The following is a 26,049-nucleotide window of genomic DNA, read 5'->3' as shown; positions in this document are numbered from 1 at the left end:
GATTGTGTGAGTCAGGTCAGAACGGAGCGTGTTTTTTCCGTGCCCTTAATGGGTTATCGCTTCTCGGCCTTTTGGCTAAGATCAAGTGTAGTATCTGTTCTTATCAGTTTAATATCTGATACGCCCCCTATCTGGGGGCCATATATTAAATGGATTTTTAGAACAGGGAGATGGAAGAAGAGCTTGCTCTGTCCACTCCACGCATTGACCTGGTATTGCATTACTTCCAGGACCGGTGCACCTTTCCTAAACTGTTATCCAAAAATAGAAAAGAACTATTTAACTCTTTCGTTTCACTTTGTTTCATTCTTACAGATTCAACAAACTAGTCTTTTGCCTGTGTCTGCACGTCATGCAATCAAATGACAATACCACCACCTGCTGCGCCTCCTGCACTCACCTGCTTGCACTTTGGCACTTCTTAACACTTCATTTGGTTTATGTACGTAACTACTGAAAATAAACAAGATCTGTTTATTTGGTGTCGTCTCGTCTGCTGCCTTATTGTGTCTACATTTGTTTTTCTCCATTTAGGCCTATGTCTGGGATTGAACCCAAATTATATATCATTGGAGTTGAGTTGCAGAGTAATTTGGAAATCAATTGCACAAAGAACGTATTGCATAATGAACGTATGCTACAGTTTGAGCTCTGATTTTCCAACCCACCCAGGTGATGCCACATTTAGATTTTGAATTCGTTTGCGTCTCTTTTTCACTTTTTTGGCACCAAGAAGTGTCAACCAACCACACGGATAGATTGAACTTTTGCACATGGATAGATTGAACTTTTGCAGTCGTGAATTGGCCATCTTTTCATTTGGACAACTTGAATATTTTGCAAACTTTGTCCCCACATAGAAATTTGGGAGACTAGGTTTATGCTTAATCATTTGAAATTGGCGCTCATTTGGTCAAGCAATTTGTTTCCAATAAATGGTTTTGTTACGGGTTTAAATGTGCCTCTTTCGGCATCGTGCGACCATCAAGAAACCTTTTTGGGTCCCTATTTGCAAGGACAATCAATTGGAGAAAGCATCTCGTGGTCTGTGTCTCCCTCCAATGGACCTCAGCAAGCAAGTGCAATACTTGTAAACATCAGAACACACTGACATCAGAGTAGAATGTTGGTTGTTTGAAAATTAGAATGAGAATGCACCAACATTCTGTGTTCTGACTGTCAACATTCTCTTCTTCCTGAACATTCCGTAGACACTGTGAACATTCCGAGCAATGTTTCTGAGCATTTCAATGAAGGGTTACACTGTCTAATAAACTGCAGGGACACGGCTCGAAGAAAGGAAGGCCGCAAAGCGTCTTTTGGGTGGGTGTGGCAGAGGTTTGCAGGAGGCGGTGCCAATGCAAATCATGCAGCTAGCAAGAGAGTATGGGAAAGAAACCCAAAGCACTTCTGCTTGTAACTAAGCTATGGTAAAGGCAAGTGGTGGGCAAAAAAAAAAAAAAAAAAAAAAAAAAAAAAAGGCCCTTGCTGTGGGTCAGTCATTGCAGTAGCTGGAAGCACCTTGGACAGGGCCGCAAGCAGCAGGAGGCCGCTCTTCATAGATTATTGGTGGCTGCTCTAGCATTCTCCTTGATTGTGTGAGTCAGGTCAGAACGGAGCGTGTTTTTTCCGTGCCCTTAATGGGTTATCGCTTCTCGGCCTTTTGGCTAAGATCAAGTGTAGTATCTGTTCTTATCAGTTTAATATCTGATACGCCCCCTATCTGGGGGCCATATATTAAATGGATTTTTAGAACAGGGAGATGGAAGAAGAGCTTGCTCTGTCCACTCCACGCATTGACCTGGTATTGCATTACTTCCAGGACCGGTGCACCTTTCCTAAACTGTTATCCAAAAATAGAAAAGAACTATTTAACTCTTTCGTTTCACTTTGTTTCATTCTTACAGATTCAACAAACTAGTCTTTTGCCTGTGTCTGCACGTCATGCAATCAAATGACAATACCACCACCTGCTGCGCCTCCTGCACTCACCTGCTTGCACTTTGGCACTTCTTAACACTTCATTTGGTTTATGTACGTAACTACTGAAAATAAACAAGATCTGTTTATTTGGTGTCGTCTCGTCTGCTGCCTTATTGTGTCTACATTTGTTTTTCTCCATTTAGGCCTATGTCTGGGATTGAACCCAAATTATATATCATTGGAGTTGAGTTGCAGAGTAATTTGGAAATCAATTGCACAAAGAACGTATTGCATAATGAACGTATGCTACAGTTTGAGCTCTGATTTTCCAACCCACCCAGGTGATGCCACATTTAGATTTTGAATTCGTTTGCGTCTCTTTTTCACTTTTTTGGCACCAAGAAGTGTCAACCAACCACACGGATAGATTGAACTTTTGCACATGGATAGATTGAACTTTTGCAGTCGTGAATTGGCCATCTTTTCATTTGGACAACTTGAATATTTTGCAAACTTTGTCCCCACATAGAAATTTGGGAGACTAGGTTTATGCTTAATCATTTGAAATTGGCGCTCATTTGGTCAAGCAATTTGTTTCCAATAAATGGTTTTGTTACGGGTTTAAATGTGCCTCTTTCGGCATCGTGCGACCATCAAGAAACCTTTTTGGGTCCCTATTTGCAAGGACAATCAATTGGAGAAAGCATCTCGTGGTCTGTGTCTCCCTCCAATGGACCTCAGCAAGCAAGTGCAATACTTGTAAACATCAGAACACACTGACATCAGAGTAGAATGTTGGTTGTTTGAAAATTAGAATGAGAATGCACCAACATTCTGTGTTCTGACTGTCAACATTCTCTTCTTCCTGAACATTCCGTAGACACTGTGAACATTCCGAGCAATGTTTCTGAGCATTTCAATGAAGGGTTACACTGTCTAATAAACTGCAGGGACACGGCTCGAAGAAAGGAAGGCCGCAAAGCGTCTTTTGGGTGGGTGTGGCAGAGGTTTGCAGGAGGCGGTGCCAATGCAAATCATGCAGCTAGCAAGAGAGTATGGGAAAGAAACCCAAAGCACTTCTGCTTGTAACTAAGCTATGGTAAAGGCAAGTGGTGGGCAAAAAAAAAAAAAAAAAAAAAAAAAAAAAAAGGCCCTTGCTGTGGGTCAGTCATTGCAGTAGCTGGAAGCACCTTGGACAGGGCCGCAAGCAGCAGGAGGCCGCTCTTCATAGATTATTGGTGGCTGCTCTAGCATTCTCCTTGATTGTGTGAGTCAGGTCAGAACGGAGCGTGTTTTTTCCGTGCCCTTAATGGGTTATCGCTTCTCGGCCTTTTGGCTAAGATCAAGTGTAGTATCTGTTCTTATCAGTTTAATATCTGATACGCCCCCTATCTGGGGGCCATATATTAAATGGATTTTTAGAACAGGGAGATGGAAGAAGAGCTTGCTCTGTCCACTCCACGCATTGACCTGGTATTGCATTACTTCCAGGACCGGTGCACCTTTCCTAAACTGTTATCCAAAAATAGAAAAGAACTATTTAACTCTTTCGTTTCACTTTGTTTCATTCTTACAGATTCAACAAACTAGTCTTTTGCCTGTGTCTGCACGTCATGCAATCAAATGACAATACCACCACCTGCTGCGCCTCCTGCACTCACCTGCTTGCACTTTGGCACTTCTTAACACTTCATTTGGTTTATGTACGTAACTACTGAAAATAAACAAGATCTGTTTATTTGGTGTCGTCTCGTCTGCTGCCTTATTGTGTCTACATTTGTTTTTCTCCATTTAGGCCTATGTCTGGGATTGAACCCAAATTATATATCATTGGAGTTGAGTTGCAGAGTAATTTGGAAATCAATTGCACAAAGAACGTATTGCATAATGAACGTATGCTACAGTTTGAGCTCTGATTTTCCAACCCACCCAGGTGATGCCACATTTAGATTTTGAATTCGTTTGCGTCTCTTTTTCACTTTTTTGGCACCAAGAAGTGTCAACCAACCACACGGATAGATTGAACTTTTGCACATGGATAGATTGAACTTTTGCAGTCGTGAATTGGCCATCTTTTCATTTGGACAACTTGAATATTTTGCAAACTTTGTCCCCACATAGAAATTTGGGAGACTAGGTTTATGCTTAATCATTTGAAATTGGCGCTCATTTGGTCAAGCAATTTGTTTCCAATAAATGGTTTTGTTACGGGTTTAAATGTGCCTCTTTCGGCATCGTGCGACCATCAAGAAACCTTTTTGGGTCCCTATTTGCAAGGACAATCAATTGGAGAAAGCATCTCGTGGTCTGTGTCTCCCTCCAATGGACCTCAGCAAGCAAGTGCAATACTTGTAAACATCAGAACACACTGACATCAGAGTAGAATGTTGGTTGTTTGAAAATTAGAATGAGAATGCACCAACATTCTGTGTTCTGACTGTCAACATTCTCTTCTTCCTGAACATTCCGTAGACACTGTGAACATTCCGAGCAATGTTTCTGAGCATTTCAATGAAGGGTTACACTGTCTAATAAACTGCAGGGACACGGCTCGAAGAAAGGAAGGCCGCAAAGCGTCTTTTGGGTGGGTGTGGCAGAGGTTTGCAGGAGGCGGTGCCAATGCAAATCATGCAGCTAGCAAGAGAGTATGGGAAAGAAACCCAAAGCACTTCTGCTTGTAACTAAGCTATGGTAAAGGCAAGTGGTGGGCAAAAAAAAAAAAAAAAAAAAAAAAAAAAAAAGGCCCTTGCTGTGGGTCAGTCATTGCAGTAGCTGGAAGCACCTTGGACAGGGCCGCAAGCAGCAGGAGGCCGCTCTTCATAGATTATTGGTGGCTGCTCTAGCATTCTCCTTGATTGTGTGAGTCAGGTCAGAACGGAGCGTGTTTTTTCCGTGCCCTTAATGGGTTATCGCTTCTCGGCCTTTTGGCTAAGATCAAGTGTAGTATCTGTTCTTATCAGTTTAATATCTGATACGCCCCCTATCTGGGGGCCATATATTAAATGGATTTTTAGAACAGGGAGATGGAAGAAGAGCTTGCTCTGTCCACTCCACGCATTGACCTGGTATTGCATTACTTCCAGGACCGGTGCACCTTTCCTAAACTGTTATCCAAAAATAGAAAAGAACTATTTAACTCTTTCGTTTCACTTTGTTTCATTCTTACAGATTCAACAAACTAGTCTTTTGCCTGTGTCTGCACGTCATGCAATCAAATGACAATACCACCACCTGCTGCGCCTCCTGCACTCACCTGCTTGCACTTTGGCACTTCTTAACACTTCATTTGGTTTATGTACGTAACTACTGAAAATAAACAAGATCTGTTTATTTGGTGTCGTCTCGTCTGCTGCCTTATTGTGTCTACATTTGTTTTTCTCCATTTAGGCCTATGTCTGGGATTGAACCCAAATTATATATCATTGGAGTTGAGTTGCAGAGTAATTTGGAAATCAATTGCACAAAGAACGTATTGCATAATGAACGTATGCTACAGTTTGAGCTCTGATTTTCCAACCCACCCAGGTGATGCCACATTTAGATTTTGAATTCGTTTGCGTCTCTTTTTCACTTTTTTGGCACCAAGAAGTGTCAACCAACCACACGGATAGATTGAACTTTTGCACATGGATAGATTGAACTTTTGCAGTCGTGAATTGGCCATCTTTTCATTTGGACAACTTGAATATTTTGCAAACTTTGTCCCCACATAGAAATTTGGGAGACTAGGTTTATGCTTAATCATTTGAAATTGGCGCTCATTTGGTCAAGCAATTTGTTTCCAATAAATGGTTTTGTTACGGGTTTAAATGTGCCTCTTTCGGCATCGTGCGACCATCAAGAAACCTTTTTGGGTCCCTATTTGCAAGGACAATCAATTGGAGAAAGCATCTCGTGGTCTGTGTCTCCCTCCAATGGACCTCAGCAAGCAAGTGCAATACTTGTAAACATCAGAACACACTGACATCAGAGTAGAATGTTGGTTGTTTGAAAATTAGAATGAGAATGCACCAACATTCTGTGTTCTGACTGTCAACATTCTCTTCTTCCTGAACATTCCGTAGACACTGTGAACATTCCGAGCAATGTTTCTGAGCATTTCAATGAAGGGTTACACTGTCTAATAAACTGCAGGGACACGGCTCGAAGAAAGGAAGGCCGCAAAGCGTCTTTTGGGTGGGTGTGGCAGAGGTTTGCAGGAGGCGGTGCCAATGCAAATCATGCAGCTAGCAAGAGAGTATGGGAAAGAAACCCAAAGCACTTCTGCTTGTAACTAAGCTATGGTAAAGGCAAGTGGTGGGCAAAAAAAAAAAAAAAAAAAAAAAAAAAAAAAGGCCCTTGCTGTGGGTCAGTCATTGCAGTAGCTGGAAGCACCTTGGACAGGGCCGCAAGCAGCAGGAGGCCGCTCTTCATAGATTATTGGTGGCTGCTCTAGCATTCTCCTTGATTGTGTGAGTCAGGTCAGAACGGAGCGTGTTTTTTCCGTGCCCTTAATGGGTTATCGCTTCTCGGCCTTTTGGCTAAGATCAAGTGTAGTATCTGTTCTTATCAGTTTAATATCTGATACGCCCCCTATCTGGGGGCCATATATTAAATGGATTTTTAGAACAGGGAGATGGAAGAAGAGCTTGCTCTGTCCACTCCACGCATTGACCTGGTATTGCATTACTTCCAGGACCGGTGCACCTTTCCTAAACTGTTATCCAAAAATAGAAAAGAACTATTTAACTCTTTCGTTTCACTTTGTTTCATTCTTACAGATTCAACAAACTAGTCTTTTGCCTGTGTCTGCACGTCATGCAATCAAATGACAATACCACCACCTGCTGCGCCTCCTGCACTCACCTGCTTGCACTTTGGCACTTCTTAACACTTCATTTGGTTTATGTACGTAACTACTGAAAATAAACAAGATCTGTTTATTTGGTGTCGTCTCGTCTGCTGCCTTATTGTGTCTACATTTGTTTTTCTCCATTTAGGCCTATGTCTGGGATTGAACCCAAATTATATATCATTGGAGTTGAGTTGCAGAGTAATTTGGAAATCAATTGCACAAAGAACGTATTGCATAATGAACGTATGCTACAGTTTGAGCTCTGATTTTCCAACCCACCCAGGTGATGCCACATTTAGATTTTGAATTCGTTTGCGTCTCTTTTTCACTTTTTTGGCACCAAGAAGTGTCAACCAACCACACGGATAGATTGAACTTTTGCACATGGATAGATTGAACTTTTGCAGTCGTGAATTGGCCATCTTTTCATTTGGACAACTTGAATATTTTGCAAACTTTGTCCCCACATAGAAATTTGGGAGACTAGGTTTATGCTTAATCATTTGAAATTGGCGCTCATTTGGTCAAGCAATTTGTTTCCAATAAATGGTTTTGTTACGGGTTTAAATGTGCCTCTTTCGGCATCGTGCGACCATCAAGAAACCTTTTTGGGTCCCTATTTGCAAGGACAATCAATTGGAGAAAGCATCTCGTGGTCTGTGTCTCCCTCCAATGGACCTCAGCAAGCAAGTGCAATACTTGTAAACATCAGAACACACTGACATCAGAGTAGAATGTTGGTTGTTTGAAAATTAGAATGAGAATGCACCAACATTCTGTGTTCTGACTGTCAACATTCTCTTCTTCCTGAACATTCCGTAGACACTGTGAACATTCCGAGCAATGTTTCTGAGCATTTCAATGAAGGGTTACACTGTCTAATAAACTGCAGGGACACGGCTCGAAGAAAGGAAGGCCGCAAAGCGTCTTTTGGGTGGGTGTGGCAGAGGTTTGCAGGAGGCGGTGCCAATGCAAATCATGCAGCTAGCAAGAGAGTATGGGAAAGAAACCCAGAGCACTTCTGCTTGTAACTAAGCTATGGTAAAGGCAAGTGGTGGGCAACAAAAAAAAAAAAAAAAAAAAAAAAAAGGCCCTTGCTGTGGGTCAGTCATTGCAGTAGCTGGAAGCACCTTGGACAGGGCCGCAAGCAGCAGGAGGCCGCTCTTCATAGATTATTGGTGGCTGCTCTAGCATTCTCCTTGATTGTGTGAGTCAGGTCAGAACGGAGCGTGTTTTTTCCGTGCCCTTAATGGGTTATCGCTTCTCGGCCTTTTGGCTAAGATCAAGTGTAGTATCTGTTCTTATCAGTTTAATATCTGATACGCCCCCTATCTGGGGGCCATATATTAAATGGATTTTTAGAACAGGGAGATGGAAGAAGAGCTTGCTCTGTCCACTCCACGCATTGACCTGGTATTGCATTACTTCCAGGACCGGTGCACCTTTCCTAAACTGTTATCCAAAAATAGAAAAGAACTATTTAACTCTTTCGTTTCACTTTGTTTCATTCTTACAGATTCAACAAACTAGTCTTTTGCCTGTGTCTGCACGTCATGCAATCAAATGACAATACCACCACCTGCTGCGCCTCCTGCACTCACCTGCTTGCACTTTGGCACTTCTTAACACTTCATTTGGTTTATGTACGTAACTACTGAAAATAAACAAGATCTGTTTATTTGGTGTCGTCTCGTCTGGTGCCTTATTGTGTCTACATTTGTTTTTCTCCATTTAGGCCTATGTCTGGGATTGAACCCAAATTATATATCATTGGAGTTGAGTTGCAGAGTAATTTGGAAATCAATTGCACAAAGAACGTATTGCATAATGAACGTATGCTACAGTTTGAGCTCTGATTTTCCAACCCACCCAGGTGATGCCACATTTAGATTTTGAATTCGTTTGCGTCTCTTTTTCACTTTTTTGGCACCAAGAAGTGTCAACCAACCACACGGATAGATTGAACTTTTGCACATGGATAGATTGAACTTTTGCAGTCGTGAATTGGCCATCTTTTCATTTGGACAACTTGAATATTTTGCAAACTTTGTCCCCACATAGAAATTTGGGAGACTAGGTTTATGCTTAATCTTTTGAAATTGGCGCTCATTTGGTCAAGCAATTTGTTTCCAATAAATGGTTTTGTTACGGGTTTAAATGTGCCTCTTTCGGCATCGTGCGACCATCAAGAAACCTTTTTGGGTCCCTATTTGCAAGGACAATCAATTGGAGAAAGCATCTCGTGGTCTGTGTCTCCCTCCAATGGACCTCAGCAAGCAAGTGCAATACTTGTAAACATCAGAACACACTGACATCAGAGTAGAATGTTGGTTGTTTGAAAATTAGAATGAGAATGCACCAACATTCTGTGTTCTGACTGTCAACATTCTCTTCTTCCTGAACATTCCGTAGACACTGTGAACATTCCGAGCAATGTTTCTGAGCATTTCAATGAAGGGTTACACTGTCTAATAAACTGCAGGGACACGGCTCGAAGAAAGGAAGGCCGCAAAGCGTCTTTTGGGTGGGTGTGGCAGAGGTTTGCAGGAGGCGGTGCCAATGCAAATCATGCAGCTAGCAAGAGAGTATGGGAAAGAAACCCAGAGCACTTCTGCTTGTAACTAAGCTATGGTAAAGGCAAGTGGTGGGCAACAAAAAAAAAAAAAAAAAAAAAAAAAAGGCCCTTGCTGTGGGTCAGTCATTGCAGTAGCTGGAAGCACCTTGGACAGGGCCGCAAGCAGCAGGAGGCCGCTCTTCATAGATTATTGGTGGCTGCTCTAGCATTCTCCTTGATTGTGTGAGTCAGGTCAGAACGGAGCGTGTTTTTTCCGTGCCCTTAATGGGTTATCGCTTCTCGGCCTTTTGGCTAAGATCAAGTGTAGTATCTGTTCTTATCAGTTTAATATCTGATACGCCCCCTATCTGGGGGCCATATATTAAATGGATTTTTAGAACAGGGAGATGGAAGAAGAGCTTGCTCTGTCCACTCCACGCATTGACCTGGTATTGCATTACTTCCAGGACCGGTGCACCTTTCCTAAACTGTTATCCAAAAATAGAAAAGAACTATTTAACTCTTTCGTTTCACTTTGTTTCATTCTTACAGATTCAACAAACTAGTCTTTTGCCTGTGTCTGCACGTCATGCAATCAAATGACAATACCACCACCTGCTGCGCCTCCTGCACTCACCTGCTTGCACTTTGGCACTTCTTAACACTTCATTTGGTTTATGTACGTAACTACTGAAAATAAACAAGATCTGTTTATTTGGTGTCGTCTCGTCTGGTGCCTTATTGTGTCTACATTTGTTTTTCTCCATTTAGGCCTATGTCTGGGATTGAACCCAAATTATATATCATTGGAGTTGAGTTGCAGAGTAATTTGGAAATCAATTGCACAAAGAACGTATTGCATAATGAACGTATGCTACAGTTTGAGCTCTGATTTTCCAACCCACCCAGGTGATGCCACATTTAGATTTTGAATTCGTTTGCGTCTCTTTTTCACTTTTTTGGCACCAAGAAGTGTCAACCAACCACACGGATAGATTGAACTTTTGCACATGGATAGATTGAACTTTTGCAGTCGTGAATTGGCCATCTTTTCATTTGGACAACTTGAATATTTTGCAAACTTTGTCCCCACATAGAAATTTGGGAGACTAGGTTTATGCTTAATCTTTTGAAATTGGCGCTCATTTGGTCAAGCAATTTGTTTCCAATAAATGGTTTTGTTACGGGTTTAAATGTGCCTCTTTCGGCATCGTGCGACCATCAAGAAACCTTTTTGGGTCCCTATTTGCAAGGACAATCAATTGGAGAAAGCATCTCGTGGTCTGTGTCTCCCTCCAATGGACCTCAGCAAGCAAGTGCAATACTTGTAAACATCAGAACACACTGACATCAGAGTAGAATGTTGGTTGTTTGAAAATTAGAATGAGAATGCACCAACATTCTGTGTTCTGACTGTCAACATTCTCTTCTTCCTGAACATTCCGTAGACACTGTGAACATTCCGAGCAATGTTTCTGAGCATTTCAATGAAGGGTTACACTGTCTAATAAACTGCAGGGACACGGCTCGAAGAAAGGAAGGCCGCAAAGCGTCTTTTGGGTGGGTGTGGCAGAGGTTTGCAGGAGGCGGTGCCAATGCAAATCATGCAGCTAGCAAGAGAGTATGGGAAAGAAACCCAGAGCACTTCTGCTTGTAACTAAGCTATGGTAAAGGCAAGTGGTGGGCAACAAAAAAAAAAAAAAAAAAAAAAAAAAGGCCCTTGCTGTGGGTCAGTCATTGCAGTAGCTGGAAGCACCTTGGACAGGGCCGCAAGCAGCAGGAGGCCGCTCTTCATAGATTATTGGTGGCTGCTCTAGCATTCTCCTTGATTGTGTGAGTCAGGTCAGAACGGAGCGTGTTTTTTCCGTGCCCTTAATGGGTTATCGCTTCTCGGCCTTTTGGCTAAGATCAAGTGTAGTATCTGTTCTTATCAGTGCTGACTGACTGGACTGTGACTACACTCGGGCTCCAGAGGACCTGCTGCCGCATTTTTTCTGGACCTGCACCGGCCGAGGAAGCTGAAAGAGGACTGCTGAGAGGAAGAAGGATTCGACTTGCCGAGGGTTAGACTTGCTGCTCTGCCCTCTGAAGAAGCGACTGCCAAGCTCCGACCAGCGTCCCCCAGACTGCCGACTGCGACGAGGAAGGACTACAAGTAGCAGAGGGTCAGACTTGTTTGCTCTGCCCTCTGTGAAACCGACCTCCGACCAGCGACGACCAGACCCTGCGACGAGGAAGGACTTCGACCAGCATTGGGCTAGACTTGTTTGCTCTGCCCTCTGCGAAGCCGTCTCCCGACCTCCGACCAGCGGCGACCAGACCCTGCGACCGCGACGAGGAAGGACTTCGACTGGCATTGGGTTAGACTTGTTTGCTCTGCCCTCTGCGAAAGCGACTTCCGACCTCCGACCGCCGCAGACCCTTCTCCAGCCCAACTTCGACCCCGGGCAAGAAGCAGGAGAGATGGCCTCAGCTGCCCCCACCCCGGTGCCAGCCTCAGCCTCCGCTCCAGCCACCTCTGCCAGGAAGAAGGCGGCAAAGAAGGGACCGAAGCCGGCCGAAGCTCTGCCCGACCAGGTCCCATCCACCTCCACCGCCCCTCCAGCAACAGCCACCGAGAAGCCCAGCCAGACCCAGCCCAAGGGTACCCCAGCCTTGGAGCCCTGGATGAGGCAGACCGTCGTGATGAAGCTGAAGGAGGTGGAAGGAAAGATGCCGGACATGACGACGGAGACCTTCGGCAAGAAGATGGTCCTTGAGCAGGGGTTCTCGACTGCTGAAACCCTCAGCATACAGAACTATCTCAAGGGGATCTTTTATGTGACCTTTGCCTCCATTGCAATCTGCAAGAGGTACTGGGAAGCGGTGAAAGCGGCGAGGCCTGAATCCCCTTTCTCTCGCTTTGTGGGCAATTGCCCTATTCAAAGAGAGGAGAGGCGGGTGACGGTTTCAATGCGGAACCCACACACGCCTGGCAAGGACATCGCCACTTTCCTGGGCCGTTTCTGCACGGTGATCAAGGAGCCCTCCAAGATCCTGGACAGGAATGGCTTCTGGACAGGCAAGTGGGCTGTCATCGTCAAGCTCCTAAAAGATAACTGGAGCCCCGATGGAGTTGTGCACCTGCCACAGTTCTTCTCCCTGGGCGCATCTGCAGGATTTCTCAGTTATCCGGACCAGCCGCGGATCTGCAAGACCTGCGGTGGGAAGGACCACATTGGGAGAGACTGCAAGGTGGCAGCCTGCAAGAAGTGCAAGGTGGCGGGACACGACACCAAGGATTGCCCCACCCAGAAGACATGCAACCTCTGTGGGGAGGTGAACCATGTCTACAGAGACTGCCCCAATAGGGCAAAATCCTATGTGGCAGCAGTGACTGGACAAGGCCAGCAGAGGCGCCAGGAGGGTAAGAAACCTTCCACCCCCACCCCACCCCCCCGCACCCGTCCTACCCTTCCTACCCCACCCCTTCCCACCCATCCTACCCCACGCCCTCCTCCCACTGTGACAGCAACTCCCACCCCCACTGCTGGCACAACCCCTCCCCCCTCTCCCTCCCGCTCCCTTCTCCATCCCACTGTCTCTTCCACCCCCCCTGTCTCTCTCCTCTCCGAGGAAGAGTTTCCCCCTCTTGTACCCTCTGCAGGCACTCAACAGTCGAGCAGGAAGCGAAAGGAGTTTGACAGCCCAGCTGCTGACCCCGACCCTTCCAAGAAGTTGGCGGTAGAACAGGTCGAGAACCCTCTTCCACTAGAGGACGAGATGGAGGCGATGGTGGAAAGCCTCGTGGAGGAGGTAGTACCTGACCTTAATGCTGACAACTTAATCGAACAGCTGATCCAGAGCTGTATGCAGCCGCCCCAACAGGGCGACCCAGCAACCGTTCAAGAGGAAGCACCGCCCGACAAGAGTGGTAGCTAAATGTATTTTCCGTGTTCTAACCTTTTTTCTCCCAACTAATGGTGTCTTTTTCCCTTTTTACCATTAATGTGAGGAGTATTAAGGATAAGTTTAGAAGACAGTCTGTGTTTGCATTTTTAGATACTCAGAAATGTGATGTTTACATGTTGCAGGAATGCTCTATTCCTTTTTCCAGGTCTTATAGACATCTGGGCCGGCAGTGGTCTCACGGTCCGTCCTATTGGTCTGGTGGGGGTGAGTGTAAGTCTGCAGGGGTCGCCATTCTTATTAGGGGGAGCCTCTTCACACTAGATTCTGTTCAGGAGCTCGTCTGCGGCAGATTGCTTATCGTAGACGGCTCCTGGGCAGGTGAGCCTATTAGGCTAATCTGTGTGTATGCACCCCCTGGTAAGAACGAGCGTTTGGAGCTTTTCCAGACCCTGCGGCTGCAGCTCGCAACCACTAGGGCAGTAGTGATGGCCGGAGATTTCAACTGCCCCATGGAAGAGGATGGACGCAGCACCTGCAACACTGCTAAGCTTGATTTGACATCTAAACTGCTCATAGAAATGGTAACCGAAGCTTCTCTGCGGGATGCTGTGGGCTCCATGGGGGCTGGCTCCGTGAATTACACGTGGAGCCGCCCCGATGGCTCGGTGCATTCCCGCATTGACTTTGTGTTTACCTCTAGAGCAGTGAAGCAGAACAGGCATGCTATGGTTCCCTGCTTCTTCTCTGACCACAGAGCCATTCTCTTCCAAGGAGACCTGGGCAATGGTTTTCCTCCTGGCCCAGGCTCCTGGAAGTTGAACTGTGCTCTGCTGGAAAGGGAGGAGGTGCTGGCCGAGCTGAAGGATGCCTACATCACATGGAAGAATGATAAATGCTATTTTGAATGCATGAGTGATTGGTGGGAATATGTTAAGGCTAACATTCGCAGTTTCTTTCAGGTCAAAGGAAGACAACAGGCGTGCGACCGAAAGAGGAACTTCAAGGGACTGCAGAGACAACTGCAGTCCCTGCAGGACCTCCAACGGTGCGGCTGGGACGTGAGAGATGATCTGGAGGAGACCAAAAAGAGCCTGAAAGGGCACTTCGAGGAGGAATCCAGACGCATCGTCTTCCGTTCCAAGGTGGAGAACCTGGAGAAGGGTGAGAAATGTAACTCTTTCTTTTTCAGGAAACTCCACTCTGGCCACACGCCCCTGACTGAGCTGCGAGATGAGACCGGTATTCCCAGGCAGGGGAAGGAGGGCGTCATGAAGGTCATCACGGACTACTATGGCGACCTCTACTCCCCAAAGACGACGGACAGTACTGTGGCTGATGAGTTCCTGTCAGGTATCACTAACACTATTGATCCTGCAGGTAAAGCAGCCATGGATGCTCCCTTGGTGTTGGAGGAGTTGCACTCTGCCGCTAAATCCTTTAGGCAGGGCAGGACCCCGGGCAGTGATGGTCTCCCAGCAGAGCTCTATGTAGCGCTGTGGGACCTCATTGGCCCGGACCTGCTCGAGCTGTACAAGGAGATGGTGGTGGAGGGCAAAATGCCTCCTTCACTGAGGGAGGGACTGATCACGATCTTGTATAAGCGTAAGGGGGAGAGATGTGAGCTGAAAAATTGGAGGCCCATCTCTCTCCTGAACGTGGACTACAAGATCCTGGCCAAGGTACTTGCCAACAGGCTGAAGGCTGTCATCGGACAGATCATTCACCCGGACCAGACCTGCGGCATTCCTGGCCGCAGGATTGCAGATAGCCTTGCCCTCCTCAGAGACACGGTCCATTACATCAAGGACCGGAACGTGCATGCGGCTCTGGTCAGCCTTGACCAGGAGAAGGCCTTTGACCGTGTCTCACATGAGTTGATGGGTAGGGTCCTGCAGAGGTTTGGGCTTGGTGAAATGTTTTGCACGTATGTTAACCTGATGTACCTTGATATTCACAGCTCGGTGTTGGTGAACGGCTGGAAGACTGACCCCTTTCCTATTCTATCTGGGGTCAGACAAGGCTGCCCTCTTTCACCTCTTCTTTTTGTTTGTGTTATAGAGCTCCTGGCTGTATGCATCAGACGGAAACCAGAGATCAGAGGGGTCATCGCACCGGGTCCAGACCGTAGAGAGGCCAAGTGCTCGCTGTACATGGACGACGTCACTGTCTTCTGCGCTGACCAGAGTTCGGTGACAGCACTCGTCCAGACCTGCGAGAGCTTCGGCCGAGCTTCAGGGGCAAAAGTCAACTGCGGGAAGTCAGAGGCTATGCTGTTCGGGCAGTGGCACCTGTCATCCTCCGCTCCATTCCCCTTTGCTGTCAAGCCGGACTTCATCAAAATTCTGGGAGTCTGGCTTGGTGGTGAAGGTGCGGCCCTGAAGTGCTGGGACGAAAGACTTGCCACTGTAAGGCAAAAAATTGGACTGTGGAGCCTCAGAGACCTTACCATCGAAGGAAAAGCACTTGTACTGCGCAACGAGATCCTTCCCGTTCTGCAGTACACAGCGCAGGCCTGGCCACCTCTGGTCACGGTCTGCAGGGCCATCACAAGGGCAGTGTTTCACTTCATCTGGGGCTCCAAGATGGACAGAGTAAAGCGGACAGTTATGTACAAGGAGCCCCTCAAAGGTGGAAAGGGAATACCAGATATCCCCACCATGCTGCGAGCCTTCTTTGTTTGCAACTGTATCCGCAGGACTTTGTGTGAGACTGATAATGACTCTGCAGGAAACTCCATGTCTCGCTTTTTCCTCCTACCCCTTTGGAGGGCCCTAGGCTGGGCTAAGTGGGACAGCTCCATCCCTTACAACTGGAACACTCCCTGGTTCTACCTGGACGTGTCCAAGTTTGTGAGGGAGCACCAACTGGAGGGAGTTAAACCTGACTTGTGGAAACCAAAGACTATCCACAAGCTCATCAGAGCAAAAGACGTCATGGAGCCTATTCCAGGGCTCCCTTCAGCAACTGCCAAGCAGGTATGGGACAATGTGGCCTCCAAAAGGCTCACAAATAGACACAAGGACATGTCATGGATGGCAATCCAAGGGGGTCTGCCCCTAAGGACATTCATGCACTCCCGTAACCTGTGCAGGTACAGACATTGCCCCTGGTGCATCTCTCACGAGGAAACAGCTATGCACTTGTTTTGGGACTGTACTTATGCACAGTTGTTGTTAGATGCCCTGGAAAATGAACTCAAAGACTGTGTGCCAAGGAGCAACCTTTCGTACCACTCGGTACTTTACGGACTGTTTCCTGGCACCCACACCTATGGGGCAATCCAGGAGGCCTGGCGCCTTATGAACTGTGTTAAGGACGCTTTGTGGCTTGCCAGGAATCGCCTCATTCTGCGGAGGGAGAGGATGTCTATCCAGGACTGTCGCAGGCTGATTCACAGCCTGCTAAGAGACTATTCCATCATGGACAGCCCTGAGGAAGAAGAGGACTAAACCCCCCTTCTTCTGCCCCCTCCCCCCATGCTTGATTGTCCAACAAGGACTGGGACAGTGGCCCCTTCCCCCATTTTTCACAGAGACTGATGTTTTGTTGATATGTCTTTCTATTTATTTACCCTTCCCATATATGTGTCTGTCTTTCAATAAAAACTTCAGTTCTGTGATTCCCCCCTCCCTTCCCCTCTACCCTCCACACCCATAGACCTTGTTGATTGTTGTTTTTGTTTAAGTAGTGAATGAATAATGCAAAGTATTATGTATAGTATAGGATGCCTTGTGCTATATGTTTTGCAATGCATTATATTGTATGTTTGATTATGTTTGATAGTGTATTGGGTTTAGGCTGTGCTGCGACACAGTACACTTGTATGTGTGATTTATGTATGTTTTTTGCCATCTTTATGTTAATAAAGAATGCTTTTTTCAATCAAAAAAAAAAAATCTGTTCTTATCAGTTTAATATCTGATACGCCCCCTATCTGGGGGCCATATATTAAATGGATTTTTAGAACAGGGAGATGGAAGAAGAGCTTGCTCTGTCCACTCCACGCATTGACCTGGTATTGCATTACTTCCAGGACCGGTGCACCTTTCCTAAACTGTTATCCAAAAATAGAAAAGAACTATTTAACTCTTTCGTTTCACTTTGTTTCATTCTTACAGATTCAACAAACTAGTCTTTTGCCTGTGTCTGCACGTCATGCAATCAAATGACAATACCACCACCTGCTGCGCCTCCTGCACTCACCTGCTTGCACTTTGGCACTTCTTAACACTTCATTTGGTTTATGTACGTAACTACTGAAAATAAACAAGATCTGTTTATTTGGTGTCGTCTCGTCTGGTGCCTTATTGTGTCTACATTTGTTTTTCTCCATTTAGGCCTATGTCTGGGATTGAACCCAAATTATATATCATTGGAGTTGAGTTGCAGAGTAATTTGGAAATCAATTGCACAAAGAACGTATTGCATAATGAACGTATGCTACAGTTTGAGCTCTGATTTTCCAACCCACCCAGGTGATGCCACATTTAGATTTTGAATTCGTTTGCGTCTCTTTTTCACTTTTTTGGCACCAAGAAGTGTCAACCAACCACACGGATAGATTGAACTTTTGCACATGGATAGATTGAACTTTTGCAGTCGTGAATTGGCCATCTTTTCATTTGGACAACTTGAATATTTTGCAAACTTTGTCCCCACATAGAAATTTGGGAGACTAGGTTTATGCTTAATCTTTTGAAATTGGCGCTCATTTGGTCAAGCAATTTGTTTCCAATAAATGGTTTTGTTACGGGTTTAAATGTGCCTCTTTCGGCATCGTGCGACCATCAAGAAACCTTTTTGGGTCCCTATTTGCAAGGACAATCAATTGGAGAAAGCATCTCGTGGTCTGTGTCTCCCTCCAATGGACCTCAGCAAGCAAGTGCAATACTTGTAAACATCAGAACACACTGACATCAGAGTAGAATGTTGGTTGTTTGAAAATTAGAATGAGAATGCACCAACATTCTGTGTTCTGACTGTCAACATTCTCTTCTTCCTGAACATTCCGTAGACACTGTGAACATTCCGAGCAATGTTTCTGAGCATTTCAATGAAGGGTTACACTGTCTAATAAACTGCAGGGACACGGCTCGAAGAAAGGAAGGCCGCAAAGCGTCTTTTGGGTGGGTGTGGCAGAGGTTTGCAGGAGGCGGTGCCAATGCAAATCATGCAGCTAGCAAGAGAGTATGGGAAAGAAACCCAGAGCACTTCTGCTTGTAACTAAGCTATGGTAAAGGCAAGTGGTGGGCAACAAAAAAAAAAAAAAAAAAAAAAAAAAGGCCCTTGCTGTGGGTCAGTCATTGCAGTAGCTGGAAGCACCTTGGACAGGGCCGCAAGCAGCAGGAGGCCGCTCTTCATAGATTATTGGTGGCTGCTCTAGCATTCTCCTTGATTGTGTGAGTCAGGTCAGAACGGAGCGTGTTTTTTCCGTGCCCTTAATGGGTTATCGCTTCTCGGCCTTTTGGCTAAGATCAAGTGTAGTATCTGTTCTTATCAGTTTAATATCTGATACGCCCCCTATCTGGGGGCCATATATTAAATGGATTTTTAGAACAGGGAGATGGAAGAAGAGCTTGCTCTGTCCACTCCACGCATTGACCTGGTATTGCATTACTTCCAGGACCGGTGCACCTTTCCTAAACTGTTATCCAAAAATAGAAAAGAACTATTTAACTCTTTCGTTTCACTTTGCTTCATTCTTACAGATTCAACAAACTAGTCTTTTGCCTGTGTCTGCACGTCATGCAATCAAATGACAATACCACCACCTGCTGCGCCTCCTGCACTCACCTGCTTGCACTTTGGCACTTCTTAACACTTCATTTGGTTTATGTACGTAACTACTGAAAATAAACAAGATCTGTTTATTTGGTGTCGTCTCGTCTGGTGCCTTATTGTGTCTACATTTGTTTTTCTCCATTTAGGCCTATGTCTGGGATTGAACCCAAATTATATATCATTGGAGTTGAGTTGCAGAGTAATTTGGAAATCAATTGCACAAAGAACGTATTGCATAATGAACGTATGCTACAGTTTGAGCTCTGATTTTCCAACCCACCCAGGTGATGCCACATTTAGATTTTGAATTCGTTTGCGTCTCTTTTTCACTTTTTTGGCACCAAGAAGTGTCAACCAACCACACGGATAGATTGAACTTTTGCACATGGATAGATTGAACTTTTGCAGTCGTGAATTGGCCATCTTTTCATTTGGACAACTTGAATATTTTGCAAACTTTGTCCCCACATAGAAATTTGGGAGACTAGGTTTATGCTTAATCTTTTGAAATTGGCGCTCATTTGGTCAAGCAATTTGTTTCCAATAAATGGTTTTGTTACGGGTTTAAATGTGCCTCTTTCGGCATCGTGCGACCATCAAGAAACCTTTTTGGGTCCCTATTTGCAAGGACAATCAATTGGAGAAAGCATCTCGTGGTCTGTGTCTCCCTCCAATGGACCTCAGCAAGCAAGTGCAATACTTGTAAACATCAGAACACACTGACATCAGAGTAGAATGTTGGTTGTTTGAAAATTAGAATGAGAATGCACCAACATTCTGTGTTCTGACTGTCAACATTCTCTTCTTCCTGAACATTCCGTAGACACTGTGAACATTCCGAGCAATGTTTCTGAGCATTTCAATGAAGGGTTACACTGTCTAATAAACTGCAGGGACACGGCTCGAAGAAAGGAAGGCCGCAAAGCGTCTTTTGGGTGGGTGTGGCAGAGGTTTGCAGGAGGCGGTGCCAATGCAAATCATGCAGCTAGCAAGAGAGTATGGGAAAGAAACCCAGAGCACTTCTGCTTGTAACTAAGCTATGGTAAAGGCAAGTGGTGGGCAACAAAAAAAAAAAAAAAAAAAAAAAAAAGGCCCTTGCTGTGGGTCAGTCATTGCAGTAGCTGGAAGCACCTTGGACAGGGCCGCAAGCAGCAGGAGGCCGCTCTTCATAGATTATTGGTGGCTGCTCTAGCATTCTCCTTGATTGTGTGAGTCAGGTCAGAACGGAGCGTGTTTTTTCCGTGCCCTTAATGGGTTATCGCTTCTCGGCCTTTTGGCTAAGATCAAGTGTAGTATCTGTTCTTATCAGTTTAATATCTGATACGCCCCCTATCTGGGGGCCATATATTAAATGGATTTTTAGAACAGGGAGATGGAAGAAGAGCTTGCTCTGTCCACTCCACGCATTGACCTGGTATTGCATTACTTCCAGGACCGGTGCACCTTTCCTAAACTGTTATCCAAAAATAGAAAAGAACTATTTAACTCTTTCGTTTCACTTTGTTTCATTCTTACAGATTCAACAAACTAGTCTTTTGCCTGTGTCTGCACGTCATGCAATCAAATGACAATACCACCACCTGCTGCGCCTCCTGCACTCACCTGCTTGCACTTTGGCACTTCTTAACACTTCATTTGGTTTATGTACGTAACTACTGAAAATAAACAAGATCTGTTTATTTGGTGTCGTCTCGTCTGGTGCCTTATTGTGTCTACATTTGTTTTTCTCCATTTAGGCCTATGTCTGGGATTGAACCCAAATTATATATCATTGGAGTTGAGTTGCAGAGTAATTTGGAAATCAATTGCACAAAGAACGTATTGCATAATGAACGTATGCTACAGTTTGAGCTCTGATTTTCCAACCCACCCAGGTGATGCCACATTTAGATTTTGAATTCGTTTGCGTCTCTTTTTCACTTTTTTGGCACCAAGAAGTGTCAACCAACCACACGGATAGATTGAACTTTTGCACATGGATAGATTGAACTTTTGCAGTCGTGAATTGGCCATCTTTTCATTTGGACAACTTGAATATTTTGCAAACTTTGTCCCCACATAGAAATTTGGGAGACTAGGTTTATGCTTAATCTTTTGAAATTGGCGCTCATTTGGTCAAGCAATTTGTTTCCAATAAATGGTTTTGTTACGGGTTTAAATGTGCCTCTTTCGGCATCGTGCGACCATCAAGAAACCTTTTTGGGTCCCTATTTGCAAGGACAATCAATTGGAGAAAGCATCTCGTGGTCTGTGTCTCCCTCCAATGGACCTCAGCAAGCAAGTGCAATACTTGTAAACATCAGAACACACTGACATCAGAGTAGAATGTTGGTTGTTTGAAAATTAGAATGAGAATGCACCAACATTCTGTGTTCTGACTGTCAACATTCTCTTCTTCCTGAACATTCCGTAGACACTGTGAACATTCCGAGCAATGTTTCTGAGCATTTCAATGAAGGGTTACACTGTCTAATAAACTGCAGGGACACGGCTCGAAGAAAGGAAGGCCGCAAAGCGTCTTTTGGGTGGGTGTGGCAGAGGTTTGCAGGAGGCGGTGCCAATGCAAATCATGCAGCTAGCAAGAGAGTATGGGAAAGAAACCCAGAGCACTTCTGCTTGTAACTAAGCTATGGTAAAGGCAAGTGGTGGGCAACAAAAAAAAAAAAAAAAAAAAAAAAAAGGCCCTTGCTGTGGGTCAGTCATTGCAGTAGCTGGAAGCACCTTGGACAGGGCCGCAAGCAGCAGGAGGCCGCTCTTCATAGATTATTGGTGGCTGCTCTAGCATTCTCCTTGATTGTGTGAGTCAGGTCAGAACGGAGCGTGTTTTTTCCGTGCCCTTAATGGGTTATCGCTTCTCGGCCTTTTGGCTAAGATCAAGTGTAGTATCTGTTCTTATCAGTTTAATATCTGATACGCCCCCTATCTGGGGGCCATATATTAAATGGATTTTTAGAACAGGGAGATGGAAGAAGAGCTTGCTCTGTCCACTCCACGCATTGACCTGGTATTGCATTACTTCCAGGACCGGTGCACCTTTCCTAAACTGTTATCCAAAAATAGAAAAGAACTATTTAACTCTTTCGTTTCACTTTGTTTCATTCTTACAGATTCAACAAACTAGTCTTTTGCCTGTGTCTGCACGTCATGCAATCAAATGACAATACCACCACCTGCTGCGCCTCCTGCACTCACCTGCTTGCACTTTGGCACTTCTTAACACTTCATTTGGTTTATGTACGTAACTACTGAAAATAAACAAGATCTGTTTATTTGGTGTCGTCTCGTCTGGTGCCTTATTGTGTCTACATTTGTTTTTCTCCATTTAGGCCTATGTCTGGGATTGAACCCAAATTATATATCATTGGAGTTGAGTTGCAGAGTAATTTGGAAATCAATTGCACAAAGAACGTATTGCATAATGAACGTATGCTACAGTTTGAGCTCTGATTTTCCAACCCACCCAGGTGATGCCACATTTAGATTTTGAATTCGTTTGCGTCTCTTTTTCACTTTTTTGGCACCAAGAAGTGTCAACCAACCACACGGATAGATTGAACTTTTGCACATGGATAGATTGAACTTTTGCAGTCGTGAATTGGCCATCTTTTCATTTGGACAACTTGAATATTTTGCAAACTTTGTCCCCACATAGAAATTTGGGAGACTAGGTTTATGCTTAATCTTTTGAAATTGGCGCTCATTTGGTCAAGCAATTTGTTTCCAATAAATGGTTTTGTTACGGGTTTAAATGTGCCTCTTTCGGCATCGTGCGACCATCAAGAAACCTTTTTGGGTCCCTATTTGCAAGGACAATCAATTGGAGAAAGCATCTCGTGGTCTGTGTCTCCCTCCAATGGACCTCAGCAAGCAAGTGCAATACTTGTAAACATCAGAACACACTGACATCAGAGTAGAATGTTGGTTGTTTGAAAATTAGAATGAGAATGCACCAACATTCTGTGTTCTGACTGTCAACATTCTCTTCTTCCTGAACATTCCGTAGACACTGTGAACATTCCGAGCAATGTTTCTGAGCATTTCAATGAAGGGTTACACTGTCTAATAAACTGCAGGGACACGGCTCGAAGAAAGGAAGGCCGCAAAGCGTCTTTTGGGTGGGTGTGGCAGAGGTTTGCAGGAGGCGGTGCCAATGCAAATCATGCAGCTAGCAAGAGAGTATGGGAAAGAAACCCAGAGCACTTCTGCTTGTAACTAAGCTATGGTAAAGGCAAGTGGTGGGCAACAAAAAAAAAAAAAAAAAAAAAAAAAAGGCCCTTGCTGTGGGTCAGTCATTGCAGTAGCTGGAAGCACCTTGGACAGGGCCGCAAGCAGCAGGAGGCCGCTCTTCATAGATTATTGGTGGCTGCTCTAGCATTCTCCTTGATTGTGTGAGTCAGGTCAGAACGGAGCGTGTTTTTTCCGTGCCCTTAATGGGTTATCGCTTCTCGGCCTTTTGGCTAAGATCAAGTGTAGTATCTGTTCTTATCAGTTTAATATCTGATACGCCCCCTATCTGGGGGCCATATATTAAATGGATTTTTAGAACAGGGAGATGGAAGAAGAGCTTGCTCTGTCCACTCCACGCATTGACCTGGTATTGCATTACTTCCAGGACCGGTGCACCTTTCCTAAACTGTTATCCAAAAATAGAAAAGAACTATTTAACTCTTTCGTTTCACTTTGTTTCATTCTTACAGATTCAACAAACTAGTCTTTTGCCTGTGTCTGCACGTCATGCAATCAAATGACAATACCACCACCTGCTGCGCCTCCTGCACTCACCTGCTTGCACTTTGGCACTTCTTAACACTTCATTTGGTTTATGTACGTAACTACTGAAAATAAACAAGATCTGTTTATTTGGTGTCGTCTCGTCTGGTGCCTTATTGTGTCTACATTTGTTTTTCTCCATTTAGGCCTATGTCTGGGATTGAACCCAAATTATATATCATTGGAGTTGAGTTGCAGAGTAATTTGGAAATCAATTGCACAAAGAACGTATTGCATAATGAACGTATGCTACAGTTTGAGCTCTGATTTTCCAACCCACCCAGGTGATGCCACATTTAGATTTTGAATTCGTTTGCGTCTCTTTTTCACTTTTTTGGCACCAAGAAGTGTCAACCAACCACACGGATAGATTGAACTTTTGCACATGGATAGATTGAACTTTTGCAGTCGTGAATTGGCCATCTTTTCATTTGGACAACTTGAATATTTTGCAAACTTTGTCCCCACATAGAAATTTGGGAGACTAGGTTTATGCTTAATCTTTTGAAATTGGCGCTCATTTGGTCAAGCAATTTGTTTCCAATAAATGGTTTTGTTACGGGTTTAAATGTGCCTCTTTCGGCATCGTGCGACCATCAAGAAACCTTTTTGGGTCCCTATTTGCAAGGACAATCAATTGGAGAAAGCATCTCGTGGTCTGTGTCTCCCTCCAATGGACCTCAGCAAGCAAGTGCAATACTTGTAAACATCAGAACACACTGACATCAGAGTAGAATGTTGGTTGTTTGAAAATTAGAATGAGAATGCACCAACATTCTGTGTTCTGACTGTCAACATTCTCTTCTTCCTGAACATTCCGTAGACACTGTGAACATTCCGAGCAATGTTTCTGAGCATTTCAATGAAGGGTTACACTGTCTAATAAACTGCAGGGACACGGCTCGAAGAAAGGAAGGCCGCAAAGCGTCTTTTGGGTGGGTGTGGCAGAGGTTTGCAGGAGGCGGTGCCAATGCAAATCATGCAGCTAGCAAGAGAGTATGGGAAAGAAACCCAGAGCACTTCTGCTTGTAACTAAGCTATGGTAAAGGCAAGTGGTGGGCAACAAAAAAAAAAAAAAAAAAAAAAAAAAGGCCCTTGCTGTGGGTCAGTCATTGCAGTAGCTGGAAGCACCTTGGACAGGGCCGCAAGCAGCAGGAGGCCGCTCTTCATAGATTATTGGTGGCTGCTCTAGCATTCTCCTTGATTGTGTGAGTCAGGTCAGAACGGAGCGTGTTTTTTCCGTGCCCTTAATGGGTTATCGCTTCTCGGCCTTTTGGCTAAGATCAAGTGCAGAGTTATCTGTGTTTGGTCGGCCAGAGGATTCAGGGTACCCCGGCTGGGGGCCCTGGGATATCGGGAAGGAGATCAGAGGAGGCGACTTTGGGGTCCTGTGAGACTGCCAGTATGTCAGGTGTGAAGAATACCTTCAGGCTACAGTTTGATGCAAGTATTACCGGTCAGAGGAGGACCCTGCGACATGTATGGGATAAGATCCTGGTTCCCGTAGCTGATATTACGAAGGAGGATGTGTACTGCATCCAGGAATTTCCAACTGCCGGGACTTATGATATTACGTTCTACACATCGCATGCCTGTCTGACTTGCTACGAACTGGTAAGAGCGCAGCTTAATGAGCCCCTTATGAAAGGCATTCAGATCCTGCCTCTGTTTATGGGGTCTGAGAGACCTGTGACAGTACATATGTACGATCCTTTTGTGGCACCAGATCAGATTAAAGCTTTTTTGCTGAGGTATTGTTCCTCTGTACGGGGGGGTACACAGCTGCAGAATTATGTGGGCATTTTTAATGGCAAAACAAAATTTTGGGTGAGGCTCCGTTTAGACCCTGAAGGGATTGGGGGTGTGATGCATCCCCCTGCAAATTTCTCAATTGGTGGGGCTAGAGGATACCTCTTCTACCCAGAGCAGCCTTTTTACTGTAGAAACTGCTGTAAGTTTGGACATACTAAAGACTCATGTATGGTGGGGAAGTGTTGTAGAAATTGTGGAAAACCAGGACATGAGGCTTCTTTTTGCCCACAAGGAAAGAAATGTGACCTGTGTGGAGAGGCTGGTCATTTGATGAGAAATTGCCCTATTTATGGAAATAGCACTCGTGCGGATGGAGATACTGTGCAGCAGCAGGGTGTGCCATATGTTTCTGTTGCACAAGCTATCCATGCTGCTGAGGTGAAAATGGCCACTTTGCAGTCCGTGCAGAAGGATCTGGGCGCCAAAACTTTGAATGTGGAGAGGGAATCCCCTGTCAGTGACAACGCTTGTGCAGAGAGCAGTG

At 45.0% G+C, this 26,049-nt stretch overlaps 1 protein-coding gene, 11 non-coding genes and 2 pseudogenes across 12 annotated transcripts; all 14 read left to right on the top strand.

Moving 5' to 3' along the window:
- The first annotated feature begins 55 nt into the window (after positions 1-55).
- LOC148542635 (U2 spliceosomal RNA) lies at positions 56-246 on the top strand. Its single transcript, XR_015877975.1, has one exon. It is a non-coding gene; the product is annotated as a U2 spliceosomal RNA (small nuclear RNA).
- A 1,401-nt stretch (positions 247-1,647) lies between these two features.
- Positions 1,648-1,838, top strand: LOC148542634 (U2 spliceosomal RNA). The gene has a single exon (XR_015877973.1). It is a non-coding gene; the product is annotated as a U2 spliceosomal RNA (small nuclear RNA).
- Positions 1,839-3,239: 1,401 nt separating this feature from the next.
- Positions 3,240-3,430, top strand: LOC148542633 (U2 spliceosomal RNA). The gene has a single exon (XR_015877971.1). It is a non-coding gene; the product is annotated as a U2 spliceosomal RNA (small nuclear RNA).
- A 1,401-nt stretch (positions 3,431-4,831) lies between these two features.
- LOC148542632 (U2 spliceosomal RNA) lies at positions 4,832-5,022 on the top strand. Its single transcript, XR_015877968.1, has one exon. It is a non-coding gene; the product is annotated as a U2 spliceosomal RNA (small nuclear RNA).
- Positions 5,023-6,423: 1,401 nt separating this feature from the next.
- Positions 6,424-6,614, top strand: LOC148542631 (U2 spliceosomal RNA). The gene has a single exon (XR_015877966.1). It is a non-coding gene; the product is annotated as a U2 spliceosomal RNA (small nuclear RNA).
- Positions 6,615-8,013: 1,399 nt separating this feature from the next.
- LOC148542630 (U2 spliceosomal RNA) lies at positions 8,014-8,204 on the top strand. Its single transcript, XR_015877964.1, has one exon. It is a non-coding gene; the product is annotated as a U2 spliceosomal RNA (small nuclear RNA).
- A 1,399-nt stretch (positions 8,205-9,603) lies between these two features.
- LOC148542629 (U2 spliceosomal RNA) lies at positions 9,604-9,794 on the top strand. Its single transcript, XR_015877962.1, has one exon. It is a non-coding gene; the product is annotated as a U2 spliceosomal RNA (small nuclear RNA).
- A 1,399-nt stretch (positions 9,795-11,193) lies between these two features.
- On the top strand, positions 11,194-11,293 carry LOC148542628 (U2 spliceosomal RNA; annotated as a pseudogene).
- Positions 11,294-12,263: 970 nt separating this feature from the next.
- Positions 12,264-25,147, top strand: LOC148542622 (uncharacterized). Its single transcript, XM_088468520.1, has 3 exons — positions 12,264-13,158; positions 14,580-15,348; positions 25,036-25,147. The coding sequence occupies exons 1-3, from the start codon at positions 12,264-12,266 to the stop codon at positions 25,145-25,147; spliced, it is 1,776 nt and encodes a 591-aa protein (XP_088324646.1).
- LOC148542627 (U2 spliceosomal RNA) lies at positions 17,071-17,251 on the top strand (annotated as a pseudogene).
- On the top strand, positions 18,651-18,841 carry LOC148542626 (U2 spliceosomal RNA). Its single transcript, XR_015877960.1, has one exon. It is a non-coding gene; the product is annotated as a U2 spliceosomal RNA (small nuclear RNA).
- On the top strand, positions 20,241-20,431 carry LOC148542625 (U2 spliceosomal RNA). Its single transcript, XR_015877958.1, has one exon. It is a non-coding gene; the product is annotated as a U2 spliceosomal RNA (small nuclear RNA).
- Positions 21,831-22,021, top strand: LOC148542624 (U2 spliceosomal RNA). Its single transcript, XR_015877956.1, has one exon. It is a non-coding gene; the product is annotated as a U2 spliceosomal RNA (small nuclear RNA).
- LOC148542623 (U2 spliceosomal RNA) lies at positions 23,421-23,611 on the top strand. Its single transcript, XR_015877954.1, has one exon. It is a non-coding gene; the product is annotated as a U2 spliceosomal RNA (small nuclear RNA).
- Positions 25,148-26,049: the final 902 nt, after the last annotated feature.

Source organism: Taudactylus pleione, unplaced genomic scaffold (genome assembly GCF_031769625.1).
Source record: "Taudactylus pleione unplaced genomic scaffold, aTauple2 ptg000012l, whole genome shotgun sequence".
Lineage (NCBI taxonomy): Eukaryota > Metazoa > Chordata > Amphibia > Anura > Myobatrachidae > Taudactylus > Taudactylus pleione.
The sequence above is the reverse complement of the archived record's forward strand: the minus strand, read 5'-3'. Positions and strand labels throughout refer to the sequence as shown.

What these genes read in the sequence shown, in the direction of transcription:
- LOC148542622 (XM_088468520.1), top strand. Translation starts at nt 12,264, where the DNA reads ATGCGGAACCCACACACGCCTGGCAAGGACATCGCCACTTTCCTGGGC. An exon ending in CGAACAGCTGATCCAGAGCT is followed by an intron (nt 13,159 to 14,579) that starts GTATGCAGCCGC and finishes TTGATCCTGCAG; the next exon opens with GTAAAGCAGCCATGGATGCT. An exon ending in AGAGAGGCCAAGTGCTCGCT is followed by an intron (nt 15,349 to 25,035) that starts GTACATGGACGA and finishes CTTTTGGCTAAG; the next exon opens with ATCAAGTGCAGAGTTATCTG.